At 43.4% G+C, this 23,840-nt stretch overlaps 1 protein-coding gene across 1 annotated transcript; it reads right to left on the bottom strand.

Moving 5' to 3' along the window:
- Positions 1-1,345: 1,345 nt before the first annotated feature.
- LOC119157083 (guanylate cyclase soluble subunit beta-2-like) lies at positions 1,346-22,601 on the bottom strand. The gene is made up of 16 exons (XM_037407623.1): positions 22,428-22,601; positions 21,457-21,551; positions 21,104-21,264; positions 20,618-20,717; positions 19,255-19,481; positions 19,062-19,167; positions 17,308-17,411; positions 15,562-15,778; positions 11,074-11,394; positions 10,145-10,293; positions 7,697-7,843; positions 7,260-7,414; positions 5,487-5,701; positions 5,276-5,398; positions 3,033-4,505; positions 1,346-2,129 (listed from the first exon to the last, which is right to left on the bottom strand). Exons 1-15 carry the CDS (start codon positions 22,562-22,564, stop codon positions 4,354-4,356), a joined length of 2,409 nt encoding a protein of 802 aa, XP_037263520.1. The 5' UTR covers positions 22,565-22,601; the 3' UTR covers positions 1,346-2,129; positions 3,033-4,353.
- Between the last annotated feature and the right edge of the window lie 1,239 nt (positions 22,602-23,840).

The following is a 23,840-nucleotide window of genomic DNA, read 5'->3' as shown; positions in this document are numbered from 1 at the left end:
GCCTCTAAGGGAGCGCAGTGGAGGGTAAAGAATAACCAGTATGGAAGCGCGACTACAAATCTGTTTCCAACTTGGCGTGTTCATCCAGCCCAAGACTAAAGGCTGTACACCATGTTAAAATAGGAAGAACTGTGAATATCAGAATTTTCCAGGAATGGCTTCTCAGCACAGCTCAGATCAAAAATCATCAGCAGAAATTCAGCTAACAGGTGCAAAATCAATGTGAGCAAGAACTACAAGCAGCTTGTAAAAAATTAGGAGTGCTTGTTAGTTCTAGTCATATGAGTAAAGATAGTGTCCCACATGTTTGTTTTGATTACAAGTATTTATGGAACCAAAATACTGCACGTTGCTATTTCTTTATGTACATGAAGCACTGATGATTGAATATTGTAGAAAGAATGCATGAAAAGATGTTTCTACTGATAACTTTAAGGAAGATTTTCATCTCATTGTCTACACAAACTCTTGAGCCTTCAAAAGTGAAAGCAGAGACCTGCTGGAAAAAAAAAATCCCTTCTGGATTTTCTGTGATGTTATACACTTGTATAAAAATCTGTGCTTCTTTTTCATTTTGAAATTCACCATGTTTTGTATATTCAAGTACATTTTTAATACATTCTCACCAGTGAAGTAATGATTTCAATGTCACTGCTATTTTATTTGTAGATTTTTATTTTCAGCTTGGGCCCACACAGAGTTGCGTTGTCATGTCAGAAGTAAGGAATCGATGACTTCCAACAAATGAGGTTACAGTTTGGAAAGTTTACTCAACAGCTCATTTCAGAAGGCATTTACAGGGAAGTGCTTTTTTAAATGTTTTAAAGAAAGCTTCATTGTCAGAAACTAGACACTGCACATGTGTCCAGTTAAGTACCTACATCCAGTTGATTTCACCTAGCAAAGTAACAACAAACATCTTTGAAAATCTGGCCCCTAGACCTTTAATAGGTACCCAAGCTTTTGACAATTCATGTTTGAATGCCAGATTTAATGGGATGTGGGACTCCATATGCTTTAGACAGCTGTCAAAAGTCTCAACTTTTAAGTTTTCTAAGCCTCAGCTTCCATAAAGCAGCAGTGGGACATCTCCCACTCTTTTTGTGTCAATGCAATGTACATATGTCACTGACACTAACACCACGTATTAGTAAGCGTATGACAATGTCAGTGGTAGGGGGCTGCTGAGTCTGATGTCACACAAATACAAGTAACAATGTATGGTCAAGAAGTTAAACTCACTGGACATTTATTAGAGGTATGATGGCCTTAAACTTTTGTATATTTAAGAACAGAAAAGGTGGAAGGGAAAAGAGAGAAAGAAATCCAAGTAGTTATTGACAAATGACGCAGTATATTAATGGAAAGATTTATTTTTGAATATTTTTGCAGTCTATAGCGGTGCCCACAGATTTAAGAATATATGATGATGCACAGGCACATTGACTTTTAAAAGCAGTTGTGCAGATTTGACCTAGCTCTGCATCTCCAGGAGAACCAAATTGTAGCAGAGGCCACAGAGAAACCACTGAACACGCCAGTTTTACCACAGTACAGAATGAAGTAACTTACCATGGAGCACTTACTGGCAAATAGAACATTCCAATAGCAAACATTCATAGATTGTTCAGTGCAAGAAGGGCGGGTATAAGTAAAGCAAGTGTTAAAATTCAGAGAGATGCAGGCAGCAAATAAGCCATGGTCCCTTTCTTTTTTTTTCTACCCAAGAGGATCCATACAAGTTCGGAGGAGCTCTGGGCTTCTACCTAAAACCACTCTGGAATATATCTGTATTAAACCCTGGAATGTATACTGAAGCCTATTCACTGATGGCCAAGCTTGTTGGACAGTCTCCAACTGGGAATCCTTCCTTTCGGAGAGGTGGTCAGTGGTATCAGCCACACAGGTGGAGAGCTGCAGGGCAGCTGAGACAGCATGAGGTCCCCTCCTGCATTAGCGCTGGCCGCTGAGATGTATGCTCACTCCTGTGCCACACTTGTGCCTGGGACTAAGTGGCTGTGTATCTCCATCGGGAATGCTGATAAAGACGGAATCCACCACTGCCATTTGTTAAATGACACGTACTCCGTTCCATCAGCACGACCAGTCGAGAGTAGTGAAACGTGTCTCTAGGTTGAGACAAAAACAGTCTTGTCAGAGTTGATTCTCGACTTATATCAGTGGAATAGCGCCAATTTGAACGTTACTTTACATTTATATCATTGCAAGTGAGAAAGAAATGGGGTGTTATCTTTAGGAAAGTCTTTTTAAAGCTGTGCTCATAACACAGAAGTGCAAAGCCATGCCACTGGACCAGTGAGGAGGAGTTACTAAGGATGAAAGTAGAATTTGGATGTTGTGTGTCTGAGGGTAGCACACAGTCAAACATTTGAAATCTTGATGCCCAATTTAACAATAATAACCCTTAGATTCATCTTCAACCTGCAGCAGATCTTGTCCACACCAAAGTAATGAACAGAGCCTAGACAGCAAAATCCTAATAAATAAATAAATAAACAAACAAATTAATAAATCCTGCCATTTGTAAAACTGCACTCTCCCAGAATGGTGCTGCTCAGCTGTACCATGGAAAGAGGTAATGTTAGATAGTGTCTCTACATCAGTAGTTCAGAGCCAGGAGTACCCTCCTGAGCAAACATCTGCCCAAAGCCACTTACCGTACTTTGTTTCACATTGTAGAACGGTCCCACAGCACACGAGCGGACCTCTTCTGGATGAAACTAAGTCAGAGGATGTGCTTATAGGGTGCTCCAAAAGCTAGCAGGTACTCGGTGTGTGGGGCCACACTAGCCAGCCCTCTGCAATACCTATAAGTGTGGACACCAGCACTGATGGTTTTGCTCTGCGTGTCCTCCTCTACTGGCCTGTACTACTTGCTAACATAGCCAGAGCTGCAGAGCACCTGGACAAGGGAGCTCCTGTCTCACAGATTTTAAAAAAGAAAATCTAACCAGGTGAAATTTCATCTTGTTATGCTATAGAGAGGAGGAGATGCCTTTCATCAGCCTTACCTCTCTATCTGGTGTTTAAAGAGCCGAACTCTTGCCGCAGACACAGAGGTGGAAATGCGATGCTCCAGACTGTAACAGAGGAGTCACATCATCTTCTCCAGTAAGTTCTTGCTCAGAGTTCAAATGGGGCTTGTGCTTGCATCCTCAGACAACAAATGCACGCCCAAAGGTAATAAACTGGTGTGTGGGGCACATCTCCTGTCAGTCACCCAGTGAAAGCACAGCCCACCTACTTCAAGCTCCATTCACAGGAGCAGGAGCACTATTTCTGATGCACTGAATTGTCCGCAGCCTTATATCCACTGTATTTTTGCTCATACATCTTAAATCCCTGACAGCTGAACTTCAGTTTTTCTCTGCCTTTTCTGATCAGACGTAATCTAAGAATATAACAGCATGGAATTAATTCAGCTGAGGAGCCTCTGACACCAGGTAAGTGATGCCGATCTTTAACACTGTTATTTTCAACGATATTAACAACACTAATTCCAGCACTGTAGGCTCCCTCTGTAGTCCTGAAACTTTATTTTTTCAGAGAAAATGAGAAATGATCTTTCAACTCCTTTGAAGGTCTCAGTTCACAGGCCTTGAACAGTCCCTCAGTGTTGTGATGAAATCGATGCTACATAACTGCACTACGTGCATCTCCTTCTACAATCATCTATCTAAGCATAGCAGGGACAGCTGGTTCGAAGGTCGCGGAAGTTTTTTTACTGTTGGGTGCTATAAAGCACACAGAGTATTTCCTCTTCAGGATGGAAAAATACAGGTGGTGTTAGATCTGTTCTGCACTTCTACTGCATAATGCCTTTGTCCAACAGGAGACCTGTTAAGACGTTCAACTGTCCTCGCAGTTAAAACGTAGATGGAATTGTGCTAACCTTACACAGGGAAGGGGCTGGCTCTGCTGAAGTCAGGACAGATGGTCACTTCAGGGAATCTTTCCTTTATGGCAAGCGCTGGTTCGGGTAGGAGTATTTCTAGCTGGATGAGTCACCTCTTCCTCAATTGCTGCATGAGACACTAAAAAGTGATTTTTACGTAGGGATATTTGAAGACATGGCAAAGGCTGAAAAATACGTCTTCAAAGCACGTTGCGGTGGTTTCTTTCTCCAGTGGGAGTATTATATGGCACGTGTAGATTGATTAAAAAAAAAATATCCTCCATTGTTTTCTTTTTGCTGAAAACTGGGATGAAATGTCTTTTTTTTTTCTTTTTTTTTAAAAAATCTGTGGTACTTGATATACAAAATCAGTCCCACAACAGCAAAATGCACAAAACCATAATAAAATGATCTGTTTAATGTAAAAAGTAAGAAACTTAGAGTAAAGTGCAAAAATTAGAGCGAACGTTTCTGTTCTGTGGCTCTTCAGTAGCAGGTTTGACTCTTCCCCGGTTTAGAGGACAAGGACTATCATCCGCCTGCTGGTTGCCATGGAGACTCCCATCACTTTTGGAATCATAAGTTTTGCCTGAAAGGAAACACTCCTTCAGTGTGAGTTTTTAATGACCGCAGGGGCTTCTGTTTGTCAGCACACCACATACTGGATTAACTACCATGTCTAAGCAGGTGGGAGGGGAAGGGAGTAAAATACTTTCTAGCACTCAGTGACAACATATTTAGTCTGTATAAAACCCACAAAACACGTAAACAGAATTATAAGACTTGCTGTGTTAGGTTAGACTGTTATGGCATCAAATCTGTTATGTCTCTCAGTATCAGCTACTTCAAAGGACAACGAACTTTGGTCACAGACACGGGCATGGCAATAAATCCTTCTGGCTCCTGCAGGAGACTGGCCTGAGAGCTGCCAGGCTGCATAGCCAGTGAGATCTCTCTTTCTCAGGCTTGAGTTAATAAGGGCTTCCCTATAACCACAAATAATGACAGCTTTTCTAGGAAAATATGCGTACATGAACAACTGGGTCTATCCACATGAAAAGCTGTCTAGCATGTTATCTGTTCTGTTTGCACTGCCAGAAGGGCTCTGGAATTTGACAGCTATGTCAGCTTCTTCCTCCCTAGTGCACAATTAACACCTGGGATTGCTCTGAAGGTGAATTTGTTCAACCCCAATCAGTGGCAGAATGGTTAGTTTCACCAACGTGGATATGTTGGCATAAATTTCCGGCTTGAGTAAAATGATGGTTATTTAGAAGAGGAATATAACAAAGCTGCAAGAGTAAGCCTCCATTACTTCCTAGTTCTGCTGTCTTTGCTAGATGGTAACTACGTAACTACCTGTTAAATCTGCAATTTTCGCTTGATTTCTTCTTTCGAGGCTGTTTTGTGCATCTGTGGGGCCATCAGTATACTTCATTGCAATGGCTGGGGTCTGGTCCTTCTCTGGCTGAGTCTGAGTAACTGAAAGAAGAACAGAAAAGGATATTTAATTGAGTTTTATTAATGGTCACTTGCTCAAGGAGGGAACAGTACATCTAGTTGACTCTACCTGGCTGATGACAACTTGGTATTGTTTCAGCCCTGCCTTCTTGAAAGGACTGAACAGATTCATGGCCAGAATCTAGGTCTTTCACTGGCCTTCCCATAATCTCATTCTCAGTTGCAGTTTTATTTCTAATGAGGAAGTATGTGTGCATTTTCCCTTTGCCTTTTACTTCTATTTCTCCTCTTTCAGTCATCTCAAAATTCTTGTATTTCAGGCATCTAAAATATCAGAAGCAAAATAACACATGAAAATTCAAGATCAGCAAAAATGACACTGATGTCTTGGAAGAGCTATTGGAATCTAAGTAATCAAATCAGAACAGTCCCGGAAAAAACAGTACTGATCCGTGAACAACTGAGGGTTTGTTTCAACCCTTTTATTCAGGCCTGCAGCGCTTTTATAGTTTTAGACATACAGCCTGATCAGAAATCAATAGATCATATAGTCAAATGCTTCAGTATGGTGGAGGGTTCTTAATGACCAGTAAACAGAAATTAAGAACTGAGGCAGCCAGTATCAGTTAAACAGAACTATCTCCAGTCATTTCATCAGAGAAGGCAATCGGGTTCATCAAGCATGATTTACTCCTGGTAATCCAGACTGGCTATTCCCAGTTGCCTTCTTCATGTGTCCAAAAATGCCTTCCAAGATGACCTGATTTTCACTGGGACTGATATGAGGCTGACCAGCCTTACAGTTCCCTAGCCTGTCCTCCTTGCCATTTTTCAATATAGGTGTAACATCTGGCTTCCTTCAGTTGCTACAGTGCCAATCTTTGTGACCTTCCAAAGGTGACGGCCCACAGCACTGTAATGCTATCACCCAGCTCTCGTTACCTTTGGAGGCAATCACCCAGATCTCGTTACCTTTGGAGGCAAACCACCTGTTCCCATACACTTCTACAGACTGAGGTTTCTCAAAAGACCCCTGATGTGATCCTGTTCTAAGACTGGTACTTCACCTGCTCCTTGAACCCTGACTTTAGGTGCAGGGACCCTGAAGACCTCGTTAGTAAAGACTAGGGCAAGAGAGGTCTGGAGTAACTCTGCCTTTATTCAGGGCACTGTCACTAGATCACCTGCCACAGCAGGTCCACGTTTCTATTTATACTTTCTGCTAACGTAGCTGAAGCTCCTCTTAGTGCCTTTGAACGTTCCGTGCCCATTTCAATGCTAGTCGAGCTCTGGCTTTCCTAACATCATGCCTATGTGCCCAGACAATGTTTTTGTATGCCTCTGTAGCTTGTCTTCGCTTCCACCTCTTGCACACATATTTTATACATACATAAAATTCTTGAAAACATAGTATTTAATTTTTAGTGGCATGAGTTTTAAGGAAGTGGATTACTCACTGCTTGAACAGGATAGTGCATAAATTAATCCTTATTAAGTACAAATAAAACTGTTTCGCCACAAATTGTTGTGCTCAGTCAGAGAGATTTTAGGTTTTGTTACGCAGGATGCCAAATGAAATGTTCTGACCATCTTTCTAGTATCTACATCACTCTGAAGGTACTTCTAAATAAAGTATCACAATTATTTTTTCCCCTGTACTTTGATCTCTAGGATTGAGACTCTCAAACCTCTGACTTCATATACAAGTGCATTTGAAATAATCAGAACAAGTAAAACCCTCTGCTAGCAGTGTTTTCCTTGTAAGTAAGCTACATAAATCAGCAGCTAAAGACAGCACCACCTACATTGAAAGCTGCAGTGGCCAAGGCAGTGTTTTTCAGCACAGCTTTTAACGAGCAAAGTTTCCATCATAGTTACTCACTGATAGGCACTGGAGCTGAGATGAATTTTACTTGGGACACCATGACTCTCCATCCGGGAAGCTATATTCACCGTGTCTCCAAATAAGCAATAACGAGGCATCTTTTCTCCAACAACTCCAGCCAAGACAGGACCTGTATGGATCCCAACTCTAATCTTTACAAAGACATAAAACACCCCCCAGAAATGTCACTTGTTATTTAACATCTTTCTTAATGCTATCCAGTTACCTAAAAGTTCATCTAAGACAACACTGGACACCAGTAAAATATCAAATATCCACAGGAAGAGGCTCTGTGAAGAATGTGCCCATGTGGGCCTTGCCCAAAGTCACAGAGGAGTCAGAAGCAGCTCTTTGGTGTCTGCAGCAAGCATTAACCAAGAAGCCCAACCCAAGAAGCAGACAGACATGCATGCCTCTTTGCGTTGACAACTTACTTGGATAGGATTTCCAGAAACTGGGTTCTGTACTCCTTTAGCTGCTATTATCATTCCCAAGGCAAAGTTAGCGACGCGCTCAGCATGAGTGGGTACAGGCACAGGGACCCCACCTACTACCATGTAGGCATCTCCAATTGTCTCCACCTTTAATTGAGAGGGACAAGCATATGAGCATGCCATATATATCTTCCTTGGATTAGTGCTTTGTTGTCTGGGGCTCTTACCTGCACCAACTCCCCCTTCCTTCCAAAAGATGTTTCTGATCAACAAAAAGCTCTAGCACTAAACTAGTTAAACTAAAACCAGTTAAACTAAAAAGTTTCCTTGAGATGGGGATCCTTTCCGTAACTCCACAGTAAATATTTCAATGCATTCTCTCCCTGCTTACTTGACCCATTTTAGATATTAGTGTGAGAGACCCTAAAGGGTAAGGGACGCTGCAAAAGTGTCGGGCTTTTGCCCTTCCTCTTACCCAGGGCAGACCTATACAGACAGGGCTGCCCCAGGCACCGACTCCGGAGCCGGGAGGTTATCCCGTAGCAGACTGCTCTTACTTAGCTCTAATTCACAATTGGTGTTAAAAGCATATTTCTTTTTTAAAAGATATTCCTTTTTTAAAAAGTCACAATAAAGCAAGGGAGCCTGTTCACTACCGATTATTACTAAGGGATTCACAAGAAATTAAGAAACCTCCAATCTCCAGGATGTCAGAGAATGCAAAGTGTGAACTAAGCAGTTTGGGAGCCTCCTTCCTTACAACTAGCTGTTTCCTACAACATGCAGCCTGAGAGACAAATGCTGAAGGGTTTGTCCTCCTTCAGGCATCCAGTTTCCCTGCAGCGCATGACAAGGCACCTGAGAAATACTTGGGTGTTGTACCAGAGGTTTTGCTGGGAACAGAACAGGCCTGTCAGAAAATTCTCAAATGTTTAAAATTCATTGTAAGAGATGGTTACACAGTAAGGAAATTTTCTAAACTGCTCTTTTGAGACTTCGTTGTTACCACAACCATCAGTAAGTAAGAGATCAGTTTAAATTAGATTGATTGGATTTCTTAAAAATGAACACCAATAGGAGAGCGGGAAAATAATTTCATCTCTGGGTTTCTTCGTTAACATAATGGCTTAAAACTGTTCAGCACATCGTTCTTGAAAAATGTGTTCCTGTTCATGCCTTCTATCAGATAGCCTACCCCATAGTCATGCTAGTAATTTTCTGTAACAAATTAAAAAAAAAACAACTGTAAAAAGCTACTAATGCAAATAGATACTCTAATTATTTTTCAACCATGGTAGGAGATTTAATTTAACAAGATTTATTCATAACTTCAGATGTTTATAAGCTTAGGCCAAGTTTCTTTGATCAATTTCAGTATTTCATTTCCTTCTCAATTCCCTGAAATAGTAATTTCGTCCTCCCTCTCTGTACCCTAGTAACCTCCTTCAATATTAATAGGAATTATATACAGGCATCAAAAGGAGATTATTATACTGACAGATAATTTACTCATGATGGATGATTTAGACAGAATATGATGCTAATTTATCCTAAAATCTGTGGGCCATATCCTGGATGCTTCAATTATTGAATATAGTTCCCTCGCCATGGCAGAAATGCTTCTGATTTCCTAGTACAATTTATTGCAGGGTGAACTTCATACCTTGCCTGAGCAAGGAATGAATGAGATTTGGGTTTCACCCTTTCTTATTTCTGCCTTCCTAAGTATTTAATATGCTGGGCACAGACAGAAACTTAGGACTTGCTCTTCAGCTCGTCAAACCTGGGTAGCTCTGGAAATGTTAATAATGCTATTAGTATGTCAGCCAGGGCTCCGATCTTTCCAGCATGGCTTGGAGACAACACGTGCATTAGTCTAGATCTAATCAATGTTTTTTGAGGTCAGAAGGAGATCTATACCATTGCCTAAGATCTCCATGAAGCAAAACAAAGTCTCGGTATCCACTGGGTATTGTTTATAATTCATATATATATATGATGTTATTTCCTACCACAGGAGACACTTAAATGACATAGTGGCCTATTTACAACAGGTTGGAATAAAAGGACTAGGAAAATTATGCAAACTGGTCCATAAACTAGGATATCCTGTCATGTTGGGTAGGCATTTGAGAGAGGAAAGAGAGATGTATCAACAAAAATGAACAGCCATTCTGGTGTTAGCGTTGTGAAAAGAGATGATGTGGAAGAACACCCATGACAGATGTAACATTCCTGTCTGAAAATCTTGAATGCATTTAATCACACTTCTGCATGTTTTTTAGTTTCTCTCTGTGGCCACTACAAACAGGCAAGACTTTATGGTTTATCAAAAATCAAGCTGGGAGGAAGAGGATTTAACTGCATTTAAAAATAAAAAACCCAAAAAACAACAACAACAGGATCTTTTTCAGACTATTTCTACAGTCTTTATCAATCAGTACGTACCTTGTACACGTCATGCACCGTGGTCAGTCTGTCAAATCGCAGGTACATTGAATTCAACATGAGAACTATCTGAATAGGCTCACATTGGGCACAAATGTTGGTGAAGGTCACAACATCACTGAACAATATAGTGCACTCCTTGAACTCTCCTGTGAGCAGAAAGACCAGCAGTAAGTACCTGTAATGGCTGGACAATCACAACATCTGTCTGAGACTCATTCGCAAAGATTATTTTTTCGTCATCCCTTTAGGAGGTATGACCTATCAGCTGTAATACTCATATAGGGGTGCTGATATGAAAGAGAGATGTTGATATAAGAATATATCAAATATAAGGATTATTGCACATCTCAACAATCCAGGTATCTGAATATATCCATTTGTCCATCCATATTCAGGATGGACTTAGCTTTTTACCCCTGACTTCGTATATGTGCTTACTAAACGGAATTCAAGCATCTTTTTGCTTGCTATCCTTAATAATAATGGGAATTGTAATGCTTCTAGGTTTAGACATACCCTAGAGGAACTAAGAGAATTTTCTAGGAAAAAAGAATGTCTTTGTTCCTTTCATTTTTGGTCCCTCATTTCCCTGTATACCACGTATACATGTATACAATAATATTATATTGTTAAAAAAAAAAATCTCAGGTTACTGTCGAAACACTGAATTTGGTTCCCTGAACGGGCAGCTGCTACCACCTTTCACCTCCTAAGGAACAATTTTGGCAAACAGCTTCCAAAGGTTTGTTTGAAAGAACAGTCTAATCTTTACTATCAGCGAGATTAAGGGTCTGCGGTCGTCCTCCTCCCCATGAATGTCACCAAGTAGAGAAGGTGTTCCCTGACAGGGGCAATAGGGCTGTGCCAACACCCCAGTGTCTCTGTCACCATCACCTGGTGCATCATGACTGCACCTGTTCATTCACCTGCCTCAACTCGCTTCCCCTCTTTCAGCTGGTTGGCCACATGCTGTGGAAGCATGGCGTAGAGCAGAGCTTCGGTCTTTTTCTTCTCTTCCTCCAGGTGCTTCGACAGTATCCGCAGTTCTTCCTTCTTCCTCTCCAGCTGGTTGGAGAGCTCCATCTCTGCCAGACGCTGCTGATTGAGAAGAATCAAATCCCTGGTCACGTCGTGAGGTGCAATGTCTGCAATATGCATCTGTCGCTCCTCCAGCTCATGCAAAGTGCGAAGCAAAGGTGAGCAGAGATAGAGCATGCACTGCAGGGACTCCATCCAGATCATCTGGCCTGTTTGAAACAAGCATCGGTAAGAGTTTTCAGCAGCTTGGACCTTCACATGATGCTCAGTGTTACTGATGTTAATTTTAGGGCATGACTTCTAAGAACAGTGGCTTTTTGTAGGGTCTGGGTCATCACAGGAATTACTCTGTTTCCTGGAATTAGAGGTGGGACTCGTTTGGAGGAGGTACACTAGGCAAATAAAAAATTTCAGGACCCAGAAAGCAGTCACTGACTCATTGCAATTGCTGGGCAGAGCCCAGTCATGCTTCAGGTCCCTCCTCTTCCTCAGGAACCCCACTGCTTGCAACACCTCTCCTCTCCACTGCTACGAGTTCTTGAGCTTTTTCTGAAGCCAGTTAGTCAGCATCATGCACAGGGGAACTGAGACTCACAATGATTAAGTGAAACATTTAAAAAGTTAAATTTCACAGCGGGTAATGTGGCTCCAGTACAGTCAATGGAGCCTGCCCTCCTGGAAGCCGGAGCTTTCAGTCACTAGGATCATCTAAATAAGCAGGTACAGAAATGCCTGAAAGGTAGAAGGGATTTGGGGGGTGGGGGAAGGAAATTGTGGGCTTTTTCCTTTGTTGGTATTTGGTTATTATTTATTATAATTTTCTAATTTTATGTATTTAATTATTTATTCTCTTTGTTATTATTTTATTATTAATAATACGTTTCATAAGTATCTCTTCATTTCTGAACAGCAATCTAGGTATTCCTATTTATTTATTTATTTCTCATCCCATCCCCAGGGCAACTGGATGAACAGCTTGGAAACTTAACAGGATTGGAACATCAGAGGTACCACGTAAATTAACTCTGGCAGCATAAAAGGAAGTAAAATTGCACCTGTGACTAGTTTGAAGTTCCTCGGTTTGGTAACATCACTTTTTTCAAGGTCTCTCTAAACTCTTAATTTTTTTCTGAATCTCAGGAATACCAGCTTTGACACTCATTATGTAAAGGTGAAAGGAGAGAAGGGAAAATTAAGTTGTACTGTGTAGTTCAGAGAAGGAAAATTGAAGTCACAGAACACTTCAACCAAATGTCATTATAGTTAATTACATGAAGCAGAGAATCATTCCATACCCATTCCTCTCAGGAAAAATATAGCAGATTAAATATCTTTTTTGCTAAAATAATTTTAACAGGTAAACTCTTATGTAAGATGGGGGGGGGGCAGGGTGAAGACAGAAATCAGAATCTGAAAATGCAAGTACACAAAAAAAAGCACAGCTAACTACTCTATGTCTATCCACATTTGAAACCCAGCCAGCGGCAAGTAACACCCCTCAAAAGCATAAATTAAGAATGAATCATGCATTCACATTTTAGGCATCGAAATGCATGGAGGCACAGGGAAAGCCATTTCCTTCCTGCAGCTGCAGCAACGTTATCAGGACTTTGTCTCTTAAGCTCTTCCCTCGTTCCCTGCCCCTTCCAGCCCCTCACCCAGCCAGGACCAGGCAGGGACAGGAGTGATGCTCGCGGTGTATTTCTGTGGGAATGCTCGCCCCAGGGGTCACTGTCTGTACGTGCCCAAGATGCAACCCGCGATCTGTGAGCTGGTGTCGCTTGTGCTGGGCAGCTGGGTTTAAAATGTTTGTGCCACGCACAAAGCAGTAATTTCTTTGGCAAAGAAAATTCTTAGCAGTGCGAAGGGATTCTGTCGGGTGCATAGGCTGGCGTGTGATGCTACGGGGAGGTGAGACCTGGACAGTTACTTGCACAGAGCTCCACGCATCTCCATGCTGAGCCCGGTGGCTCAACAAGCAGAACTCTGAGGGCTGGCACTGTGCCCCTTCCACAGGTCCCCAGCGAGGCCGAAGGGCGTAGCTGAGGGCTGGGGAGATTCACAGGGCAATTGGCATTGAATCCCAGACAAAACCAAGAACGACAAACACAATTACATTGGAGGGATCGCCCCAGAGTAATGCCTTGCACTATATATTTGGTTTTAACCTCTGCAAAGAAAAACACACAGAGGGCAGTGTCATGGCGGAGACTCTCGTACCTTCTGTGGGAAGCGGACACGACTGGGCGCCTCTCTGAGGTGCACAAACGTGCACAGCGTGGGCAAAACCCAGGAAGAACTAGAGGTCTCTGTGCAGTTTCAGGGCTACCATGTCATTGGGATCACAGAGGCTTGTTGGGGTAGGTCACCCATCTGGAGTACTGCAAAGGATGAACGCAAACTCTTTAGAAAGGACAGGCAGGCAAGGAGGGGGAGCTTTTGTGAGTGACAAAGCAAGGGAAACGCACAGAGCTCTGCCTAAGGCTGGATGATGAGCCAGCTGAGAATTTCTAGGTAAGGATGAGAGGTCAGACACAGGTGGGCGACATTGTGATGGGTGTCTGCTACAGATGCCCTGCTCAGGAAGAACAAGTAGATGAAACCTTCTTAAGACAAGTGGAGGAAGCCTCATGGTAGACTTTAGCTACTTTGTTATCTGTTGGAACAACGCAGGAGAGCGTTAGCAATTCAGGAGGTTTCTAGAGTCACTGCCACAGGTGAGCTTCTGACACAAGTGACCGATGAGGGAAGGTGTCCTGCTGGACCAGACAATAACTATGGATGTGAAAGCTGGGCACAGCCTTGGCTGTAATGACTGTGATGGTGGAGTGCAGGAACCTGAGGAGAGGGAACAAGGCAAAAAAGCAAGATCACAGCCCTGGACTTCAGGAGACTGGACTTTGTCCCATTCATGGATCTGCCTGGAAGAATCAGGGATAGTGTCTTGGAAAGAAGAAGGGTCCAGAAGAGCTGGTTGATTTCCAAGGACCTTCTCTTCCACCTTCAGGAATGGTCTAGCCTGATGTGCAGTAAGTCAAGCAAACATGGCAGGGGCCTGCACGGATGAACAAAGAGCTCCTGGCTAAATTCAAACATTAAAAAAAAGAGAATACAAGTGGTGGAAGCTCAGTCAGGTCACCCTAGAAGCAGAGACAGGGTTGAAAAAGCCAAAACCCACCTAGAGTTGCACCTGTTGACAAATAAGAAGAAGGGCTTGTGCAAGTACATGAGCAGCTAAAGAAAGACTAGTGAAACTGTGGGTCTGCTGCAGAATGGGGCAAGGGATCTGCTGAGAAAGGATAAGGAGAAGTCCAAGGTACTCAGTGCTTTCTTCGCTTCAGTCTTTGCTAATAAGAATCACGCTTCATTAATCTCAGGGCCCTGAGATCAGTTGGAAAGTCTGGATGAGTCTAGATGAAGACCTACCATCGGCACAGGAGGTTCAGCTTAGTAAACATTTAAACAAATTGGATACACAGAAGTCCATGAGATTTGATGTGATGGATCCAGGAGAGCTGTGGGAGCTGGCCAGCATCATTGAGAAGCCACTCTCAAATAGTTCTGAAAGTCATGGGTGACTGGGGGAGGTTCCTGAGGACTGGAAGAAAGTACATGTCACTCCTATTCTCAAGAAGTAAGGGATGGAGGATGTGGGAGGGCTTGGTGCATCTGTCATTGTCATGGTTAAACCACAATAGTCATATAAGGAGAAGCTAAAAGAGCTGAGGCTGTTCAGCCCAGAGAAAACAAGCCTCAGTGGGAGCTTATCAATATGTAAAAATACCTGATAGGAGGGAGTAAAAAATACTTTTCTCAGTGGTATCCAGTGAAAGGACAAGAGACAACTGATACTAATTGAAATGCAGGAATGCCATTTAAACTTAAGAAAAAAACTTTTTACTGCAAGGGTGGTTAAACTCTGGAATGGGTTGCACAAGAAGGTTGTGGAGTCTCCATCCTTGAACACTGGAGTTGAGTAAATTCTGGGACTCTGGGAATAACTGAGACTAGAGGTGGTTCAGAAAACAATCTGATCCTCCCTTGGCCTTGCCCCTGTTACTCAGGAAACCTGCCAAGATGTGGGGTTTGCAGCATTAGAAAAACACCGTCTTTCTAAGCCTTTCAAATGGGAGCGCAGCTGCTACATCTGACTGAAAGCCTTCAAAATTGGGTGAGGTAATTGCAGAATTTGTTTACAAGCATCCTAAAGTACTGTTTCTCTAAAAAGATCCATCTAATCCTCTCCTCACTGCACAAAGACAAAGCCATTTATAGGACTTACGTGAAGGCGGAAGTCCACAGAAAAGCATTAGTTCAACTCCAGCATAATTCCTGATTTAGTATGAACAATTATGCTATTGAAAACAGTGAAGTACCTCTCAGCTCTAGCATTGGCCGTTGTTTCCAAGACTCTGGCATCATCTCTCTTCTAGTCTGGAAAACAAATTGGCTGTTGATGAATTTCTGAATGCTAGAGATGGTGAAGGGTACTTCTGGGTGAAGGATACTGAAATAGTGATCCAAGCAGATGCCCATGGTCTGGAGGCCAGGTACAATCTTTTGAATGCTCACCCCAGCTTGCTTCACTCTGAGCTTAAAAAGAAAACACGGACAATGCGTTATAATTCAGATCCAGTTTGGGTTCAAACCAAGCTGTAGCTATCACTGTTTATAGACGTACGCACGCTTAGCCTTGCTATGCCACGTGGCTTATTTCTGAGCAAAGTTTCTGTTTTATTAGTGTATTACTGCAAAGTTCTGAATGAGTGTCCTTCATAGCAAGACAAAGCCCCCAGAAAGGAATATTATCCAAATGCTCTTCCATATCAATTCTTAAAAACAAAATAAGCCAAAAATATTTGCTATTACCCTTGCTTGCACTTGTGTAGGTCTAACAAATAGCCCTACAGGTAGCTGCAAGAGAAAATTAGATACCAGAGCATGTCCTGCATGCCAAAAAGAAAATAACTGTGGCATACAACATTGGCAAATACCGATTTTCTATTGCATGCCATGGGTTACCTTCTCTTAACCATTGCTGTGTAAAGGTTTAGTCACTCTCTTTAGCCTGCTGACCATACACAGGCTCTTAACTCCTGCAGAAATGTCCACCCTGCCTTCGCTGCTTGTCATCAGTTATTGAGGCTCTGATGTAGCTACCAATAATGAGTGCAGGACTTGCCCTTTTTCCACACTAGTAATTTTATGAATTATGCAGACTGGGTGTCTTGAAAGGTTTAAAACTCTGAACTTTGTTTAATGTAGACAGTGGCATGAAGCAGACTATGTGCTCTGGAATCTCTATCAGTCAGTGATGACAAAACATGTTTCCTGAGTGGATGTAGTCAACTTTCTTCTGCTGTCCTGTTCTCAGCTTCTTCTTTCTCTGCTCTTGTCTTAAGCTAATATTTGCTGCACAGAATTGGGAGCAAGAGGAGCTGTGGCTTGGTGGGAACCCAGGCTAGCTGGAAACCAGCCACAGGGCAATGCCTGCCAAGAGAAGGGCAGTTCCATTGCTGCAGAGTACGTGTGCACAGGAGAGGAGACCTGATCCTCCCCCAGAAGATAAAAGAGATTTTTGGGTCCAGTTCCTACTAGATGGGGTTGCATGCTGCCCAAGGCAGTAGGTAGCTAGACTTTCCTAGCAGAAGCTTGTAAGAGAAGACTCAGGAAGCAGACAGAGCTTCAGTTGCCAGCAAAGCCTTACAAAAGCCTTTGGATACATTAATAACTGGGAGGAGAGGGTGGCTAGCTCCAAGTACAAAGCCAGTTTAAAGGATTCTTTGTGACTTTGGCACATCCAAGGATGGGAAAGTGGCTACAAACCTCGGAAAATTCTGCTCTGTGTCTGGTAACAGATAGATTGCTGCAATAAACCTTGCTGGCATGTCTGCAGGTGTTTCAACATGGTAATCTCAATAAATTCAAAGGAGATCCTATCTGAAATGATCCAGATCCAGTTAAGGGTGACTTTAATGCATGTCTCTGTACAGAGCACTTCTGCAAATGAGCGTGCACCGTACACAGAGCACACGCAGCCGTGAACTGCAGGGCAGTCAAAACAGAAGAAAATTCCTGTATGGTTTATGCAGACTAAAGCCCTTACCATATGCTCGTCCTACCTCTTTGTCAAAAACCATATGAAAAGGAAGTCCATTGCAAAATGTTTTTGTGTCAATCCAGAGGCTCTTGGGATAAACAGGATCAAATCCTCTCAGGAGCTTACCTGTGGCAAGATAAGTGTGTAGTTTTTAATCAGGTTGCACCTCATAAAACCAGTCTGCATTACTTCTTAATGCTCAGTGAGGCAGGACCCTATCCCATAATGAGTGAAAACAAAGGAAACAGTGTGTGGGTCCAGAAGCATGCATACATCTGTGTGAAATGCTCTGCAGTTTAACACGCAGCTGATTAGCAAATGATCTGGGTTGGCTGAGAATTTAAAACTTAACCACATAGAAAGCACAGAGCATTAGATGCATGAAATTATGTGGAAACAATAAGAACAGACTAACAACTGTAGAAGTTGCTGCTCTATGAATCTGCAGATGTCATAGCAATATAACACAGCTACATCCCACAAAAATGGACATAAAAGTGGATGTAATATACTTTGTTAGCTACTAAGAAACACTTATGGAGAAAAAACCCCAGCATGATCTGGGCTTTAGTCTCTTATACAGAGAACTCTAGTCCATGGCACAAAGACCAAATGACCGTTCGGTTTCTATTTCACTTACCCTGAGGGTTTTTTCAGAATGGTCACAGACCTACAGATCAGATTGCACTTGCTAGTGAAAGATATTTTTGTTAAATAAATAAAATGGGTAAAATAGTCAAAAGGGCTCATCTGACTGAAGCACCCAAAGCCTTTGATCTTCACAGCATAAACTTGGATCCTCCAGTAACCCACACTAATCAAAAGGATGATTATTTCAACTGACCTCTTTCCCCCCGAAGGTGGCTATGACAGTTACTCTAGTAAATTCTGCTTGATAACAAGTACTCAAGTCACTTAGGAGACTGGTGAAAAAGATCACAAATTTAGGACCCAACTTTTAGACTTTTTACTGCTTCAAGGAAAGTCAACATGGATTTTTCATTTTTCAAAGTCTGGCTCTTGCATTTATTGTTAATAGATTATTAATCTTTTTAAGTAACAATGCTACTCTAAAATTTTATTTTTAATATATATTAATTTCTTACTCAATATATCTGCCCCTGTAATGCATGTGGAATTGCACCAGATGATAGCAGGTTCCATTTTTCACTCCTCCTAGAATCCAGACAGCTTGGCAAGAGTGAGCTGGATTTTCATTCCTCTTGGGGAATCAAAAGATCCTAACTGGAAAAAACCTTTCACTTTATGAACATATATAAACACATAATACACAAAGGTAGAAACAGAGATTACTAGATTAGCAGTAGATTTTTGGTAGTGGAGGGTGTGCTTCAGCTTTCAGAATTTACTACAGCTGATAACTTTGGAAAGGAGTAGCAGCTACCAAGTTAAAAAAACACTCTTTTAAATTCATCCTCTTAGACCAAGTGACAGAACAAGGAAGTATCAAATGTACCACACAATGACATTTTACAAAACACTTTTCCGAAGAAAACCCTGTTTAAGAGACAAAAGTGACAGGTCATATTCCATTTATGTATCTGTCATCACTAAGCATGCTTATTATCTGCAATTGTTCTTTGATTACCAGCATCTAACCGAAACAAACTTAACCAGAAATGTTTTGAAAAGACGCAGAGGAAATATGAATGATAACTTCAAAATGGATGGGTGGGTGGAGGAAGGGAGGCTTACTGACTTTCTTACTGAAGAGATTCAGAAATTATGACAAGCTCCATCTGAACGATCTCTCACCTTTTCCTAATGTGATTATTCCTCTTATTGTTTTCCAGTGACTCTTCTTCACAGGACAAACAGAGCTTCCTCTGTCTCTAATTGTATTCTTGGCTTTTTCAAGATCCTGTTGAAATAAATCCAAAGGGAAATGCAAGGGTATTTTTATTTTAATCCTATTTTAATAATACAGTGATAATGAATACTAAAATACCTCTTTATTAAGTTGGTTCTCAATTTGTTTTACAGAGTCAGCAAGATATTGAGGTGAGGAACAAAACTCATTTCTTTCCTTGTATGAAAATACAGGGTTTTGAGTGACAAGAAAAACAATATGTTCCTTTTTCCCAGTTCTTTCCTCTTCTTCTTCTTCTGTTTGATTGACTATTTCCATTGAAATCTCAATGTTAAAAAAATCCAAGGCTGCTGCACCGATGATTCCTGAAGAGGAAACAAAAGACAAAAGTATTGCCAGGAACAAACTCTTTCCATTTTCCCTTTTAGAGAGCCCACAGTGGAATTTCACTGTTTCAGAAATCACTTTTCCAAAGGACTTCTGGGAGAAGAAAACAACCTATGTTGTTCCTACTACCATGAACACGGTAAGAATATGTGCATAGGAGATAAGCTTTAAGGTTACTGTTTCTTTTCCCTTGTCTGATGATAAATGCTTCTTTTCACTAGCAGCAGCTCAGCAGGATATCTGAAGAATGTGTCCAAACAGTCATACACAGCAATAATATGAGTTCCCATTAACGCAAAAAGTGCACAGGGTCTAAAGAAATTCTGCTATAACAATCTATTTCAGTCATTGCAGAATATTTTCTTTTGAAAGGAAGGAATTATCTTTCATGAAGATGCACAATCAGTTCTCTCATTTCTGCTTAGCTATTAGGTGAAATACTGGACAATGACATGAAAAGCTCTGCCTGAAATTCCAAATATTCTGTGCTTCAACAGGAATACGAAATGAGTTTTGACAAAGGGGGTAGTTTTGGTACTTCTAAATTCAGCAGCATCTATGAAAGAAAGGAATATCATCATGCCTTACAGACTTACAGCTCTTTAACCCTTGCATGAGTACAACCATGGAGATCTCTATAAATGCTAGTAAAAGATTCAATTTTGATCAGGGTTTAGTAGCAGTTTTGCAGATTGCATATACTACAGGCTTATTTATTACAGGATGGATGGATGTCTTCAACTATAATTTGTATTTCACTGTAATTTAAAGAGCATGAGTCACTGAGAATTAATCAACAGACACAATACACACCGTGAACTTTTTCTTCCAGGAAATTCTATAGGAGTTCTATAGCAGGAATGGACAATTATGACCTGGGTTGTCATATCACAGACTTTGATTGAAGCTACTGGGAGCTAGGAGTAACCAGGCAGTAGGGAAATACTGAGGTCAGATGTCTGGTGACTGAACTCTACCAGGCTTCAATTCCACGGCCAGTCCTCATCTGAAAACAGAATCTGAAACCTGAGCAAAGTCTAACTGCAGATGTATGATTACTCTGTATATGTACTGTACCACCAGCGCATCTGTACTCTGCATTCCATCTGATTACCTGGCACAATATGGCACAGACCTCTTCTGTCTGAATAGTAATGTAAATGCATTGACCCGTCTTCATTCTTCTCTACTCGAAAAGATGGTGCATTCATCTCCTGAGGAAAAACAAGCAAAACCAAAACCTCAGTATCTTTTTCTGATAAAGAATTCTGGTGAACTCCACTTGTACAAAAGCATCCCACGTCTTAATAAAAGAAGCAGTAATACGAATAAGCTGAAAAACAGAAAATTAAATATGCTCACCTGTGAAGGAAAATCTGCTATGCTATTGGCTATTAGAGCCAATGTACTAAATAATATCTAATATTGAGGTCTACTCAGAAAAAGTTATTTTAAAAAATTGTCTTAACATTTTGGAGTCATCTGTTTCAGAACATAGGAGAGCCTGTTATGGCATGGCATCTTTCTTCATTATTCATTCATACCTTCTGCTGCCAACTCTGGCAGAGTCCGCCCGTATCTGCTCAGTACTCGAACTTGCCTGGTAGGAAAGGGAGAGGTAGCTGTGCAATGCGTCCAGGTTCTCTATGAACTCATAGAGATTCCCACCCAGTGTCCTCAGCATGTGGTCATAGCCTGAGCGTTTACAGAACTCAAAGAAATACTCTCCAAACTCTCTCAGAACCGCGTCGGCGGGAACACCTGGCAAAATAAAGATACTTTAAGGAATAAGAAAGGGTTGGAAGTTCTTGAAATGCTGTCAGGTGGTTTAAGAGTAAATGCAGATCTGCAACATAGGGAAGGCATTGCAAAGAACACAGAAGACTAAAACATGAGCTGCAGTCTCAGGCTTGACCCATGATGGTGTATTTTTTGAGGCACGGTGACACATACCTAATATTTTGCAGGCTTTGTCAATGAGCTGCATTGTGATCTCATCTTTGTAAACCTCAAAAGTCAAGAAAGAATCCTGGACTCCAGCCTGCAGCCTGCAACAGAGAAGGCAATATTCTCGTCTCAGTAGTGCTCTAAATATGACGTGCTTGGGTGACCCTACTGGCATTCATTAAGCACTGTTTGCTACTAACCCACTCCTCAGCCTCCTTCAGGCGTTATACTGGAAAGCACTACTTCCCCTGATGGTTTGAGAGTGTTGCTTTGACATGGCTGCCTGGTGGTGTCCACCTCTCTGTTTCTGCTGTTTCACCTTACGTATTACAGTGAACTCTTCCAAGGATTAGGGCATCATAATGCGGTGTGCTACAGCAAGTGGAGTCGCAGTTTGTTTTCTGGTCTGCTGGCTTGTCATTCAACGTGGCCAAAATATCAAGTGTTTGGGTCTCCACAGACCTGACCAAAAACTTCGTGGATTTTGTTTGTTTTTTTTTTTTTATATTGGCTTCAGTGGCTATGACAGGTCTGTATCTAAGTATCATTTATATATCTTTATATCTTGGAAAATACTATGTAGCTTACAAAGACAAGACAAAAGCAGAGAAGATAATGTATTTAGCCGCTTTCCTAAAAGCACTGGAATCAAACTGACTTGATATCAAGGATGTCATCTTTTCAGTGTAATTACTTCTTGATATTGTCACAGTGAGCTGGTGACTCCATTGCACAATTGTCTATAAGACTAAATGTCACCCTTAATTATCTGATATAACAAATTAATTGGGACAAATTAGTATCAGAGTATGATGTGTTACAAGGTAAGAAACTCTTGCTTTTGCCCTGCTAGTTACTTCTGATAATTACTTGAGATACACGTTGGCTGCCATTTGCCGCTGAGAAATTACAGTCCTCCGCTGCTAAATTCCGGACCATTTTCTTTCAATACACAACATTTATTGGGAACATATTACCTTAATCTTTCCCACGTTTCTTCACCATACTTTTCAACCACCAAAGACTTCAGGCATGTATTTATAAATCCATACTGTAAAAGCAAATACACCAACATGGAAAAGCCATACTGATTTTCAAAACACAGCCCGACCATGCCAGCTTTTTAAGATTCCACCGCTAACGTTATATTGCAAAAGAGAAAGTAATGATGTTTGACAGCCATTATGTCTTTCAGCGAACAGTGCAGCGTGTCGTGTCTCGCAGCGTTTCAGGAGCACTCAGCGAAGCAGCCAAACGCTCACCCCCGCCGGGCGGAGCGGGGGCAGCGGGGCCGGGGGTCGGCAGTGGGGCCGGGGGGAGCAGAGGGGCCGGGGTGCAACGGGGGGGGGGGGGGGGGGGGGGGGGGGAGGGGGCAGCGGGGCCAGGGGGGAGTAGCGGGGCTGGGGGGAGCAGAGGGGCCGGGGTGCAACGGGGGGGGGGGGGGGGGGGGCAGCGGGGCCGGGGGGAGCAGTGGGGCGGGTCCCAGCGGCTGGCGCGGCGGCAGCACCGGCAGGTAAGTTGGGATGTGCCGTGACTCTCATGTTTTGCGGTAGCACGGGCAGACCCTGCCCTCCAGGTGGGGGGGGGGGGGGGGGGGGGGGGGTGTTAGGGGGATAACCCTCAGCAGCACTATCACGGCGGCAGCAGCCGGAGGGCGGTGCGGCCCCGACCCCCCAGAGCAACGCGGAAGCGCAGCACGCCTGGCCCCCGGGGCCGCCGGTCCCCGACAGGCGCCGTCTCTCCCGACTGCCCCCCCCCGCTGCGTCCCCGGCGGCTGCCCGGCCCCGACCCTGCCGGGCCCCGCCGCCCTGCCCCGGGGGTCCCCGCCGCCCGCCCGCCCGCCGGCCGCTCACCATCCTGCCGCCGCCGCCCCGCCGCGGGCTCCCGCAGCCGCCGCCGGCTCCCGGCGCGCCCGCCCCGCCGCCCCCCCGCTGCCTGCCCGGGGGGCGGCGGCACGGCCAGGCCCGGCCCCGCTGCGCTCGGCGGGGACAGCCGGGGGCCGCGGGCAGAGGCGCTGCCGCCGCACGGGGACTGCGGGCCGGCGCGGTTCCCGGTCTCCCTCGGCCGCCCGGCTGGCGGCAGGAAACGCGCGTTGTCGGTAGTAGCTGCCGGTGCGTGCTGCGGGCATCGCCTGCGATGCCGTCACATCAGCTGGCGGCGGGGCACGGCGGGTTCCCGATCCCAGGGCCCCGCTGCCGGAGCCTGCGGGCTCCCGGGGCCACCGGGGCGAGCAGCCCGGAGGGGACAGGAGAGGAGGGTGCCCCTTGCCAAGGCTTTCCCAGAGCCGTGCGCCGCTGCTGCGGGCCTGCGGGCAGCAGGCGGTGCAGCCGGGGGCAGGGGGCTGCCGGCTGCCCAGGCTGCGCCTCCAGCAGTAGGGGTGTTAGCGGGAA

This window comes from Falco rusticolus, chromosome 13, assembly GCF_015220075.1.
Source record: "Falco rusticolus isolate bFalRus1 chromosome 13, bFalRus1.pri, whole genome shotgun sequence".
NCBI lineage: Eukaryota > Metazoa > Chordata > Aves > Falconiformes > Falconidae > Falco > Falco rusticolus.
Note: the sequence above shows the minus strand (reverse complement) of the source record. Positions and strands in the feature narration are given on the sequence as shown.

What these genes read in the sequence shown, in the direction of transcription:
- LOC119157083 (XM_037407623.1), bottom strand. Translation starts at nt 22,564, where the DNA reads ATGGTCGGGCTGTGTTTTGAAAATCAGTATGGCTTTTCCATGTTGGTG. An exon ending in ACCTCTCCCTTTCCTACCAG is followed by an intron (nt 20,718 to 21,103) that starts GCAAGTTCGAGT and finishes GTTTTTCCTCAG; the next exon opens with GAGATGAATGCACCATCTTT. An exon ending in TCTGTGCCATATTGTGCCAG is followed by an intron (nt 19,482 to 20,617) that starts GTAATCAGATGG and finishes TTTCCTCTTCAG; the next exon opens with GAATCATCGGTGCAGCAGCC.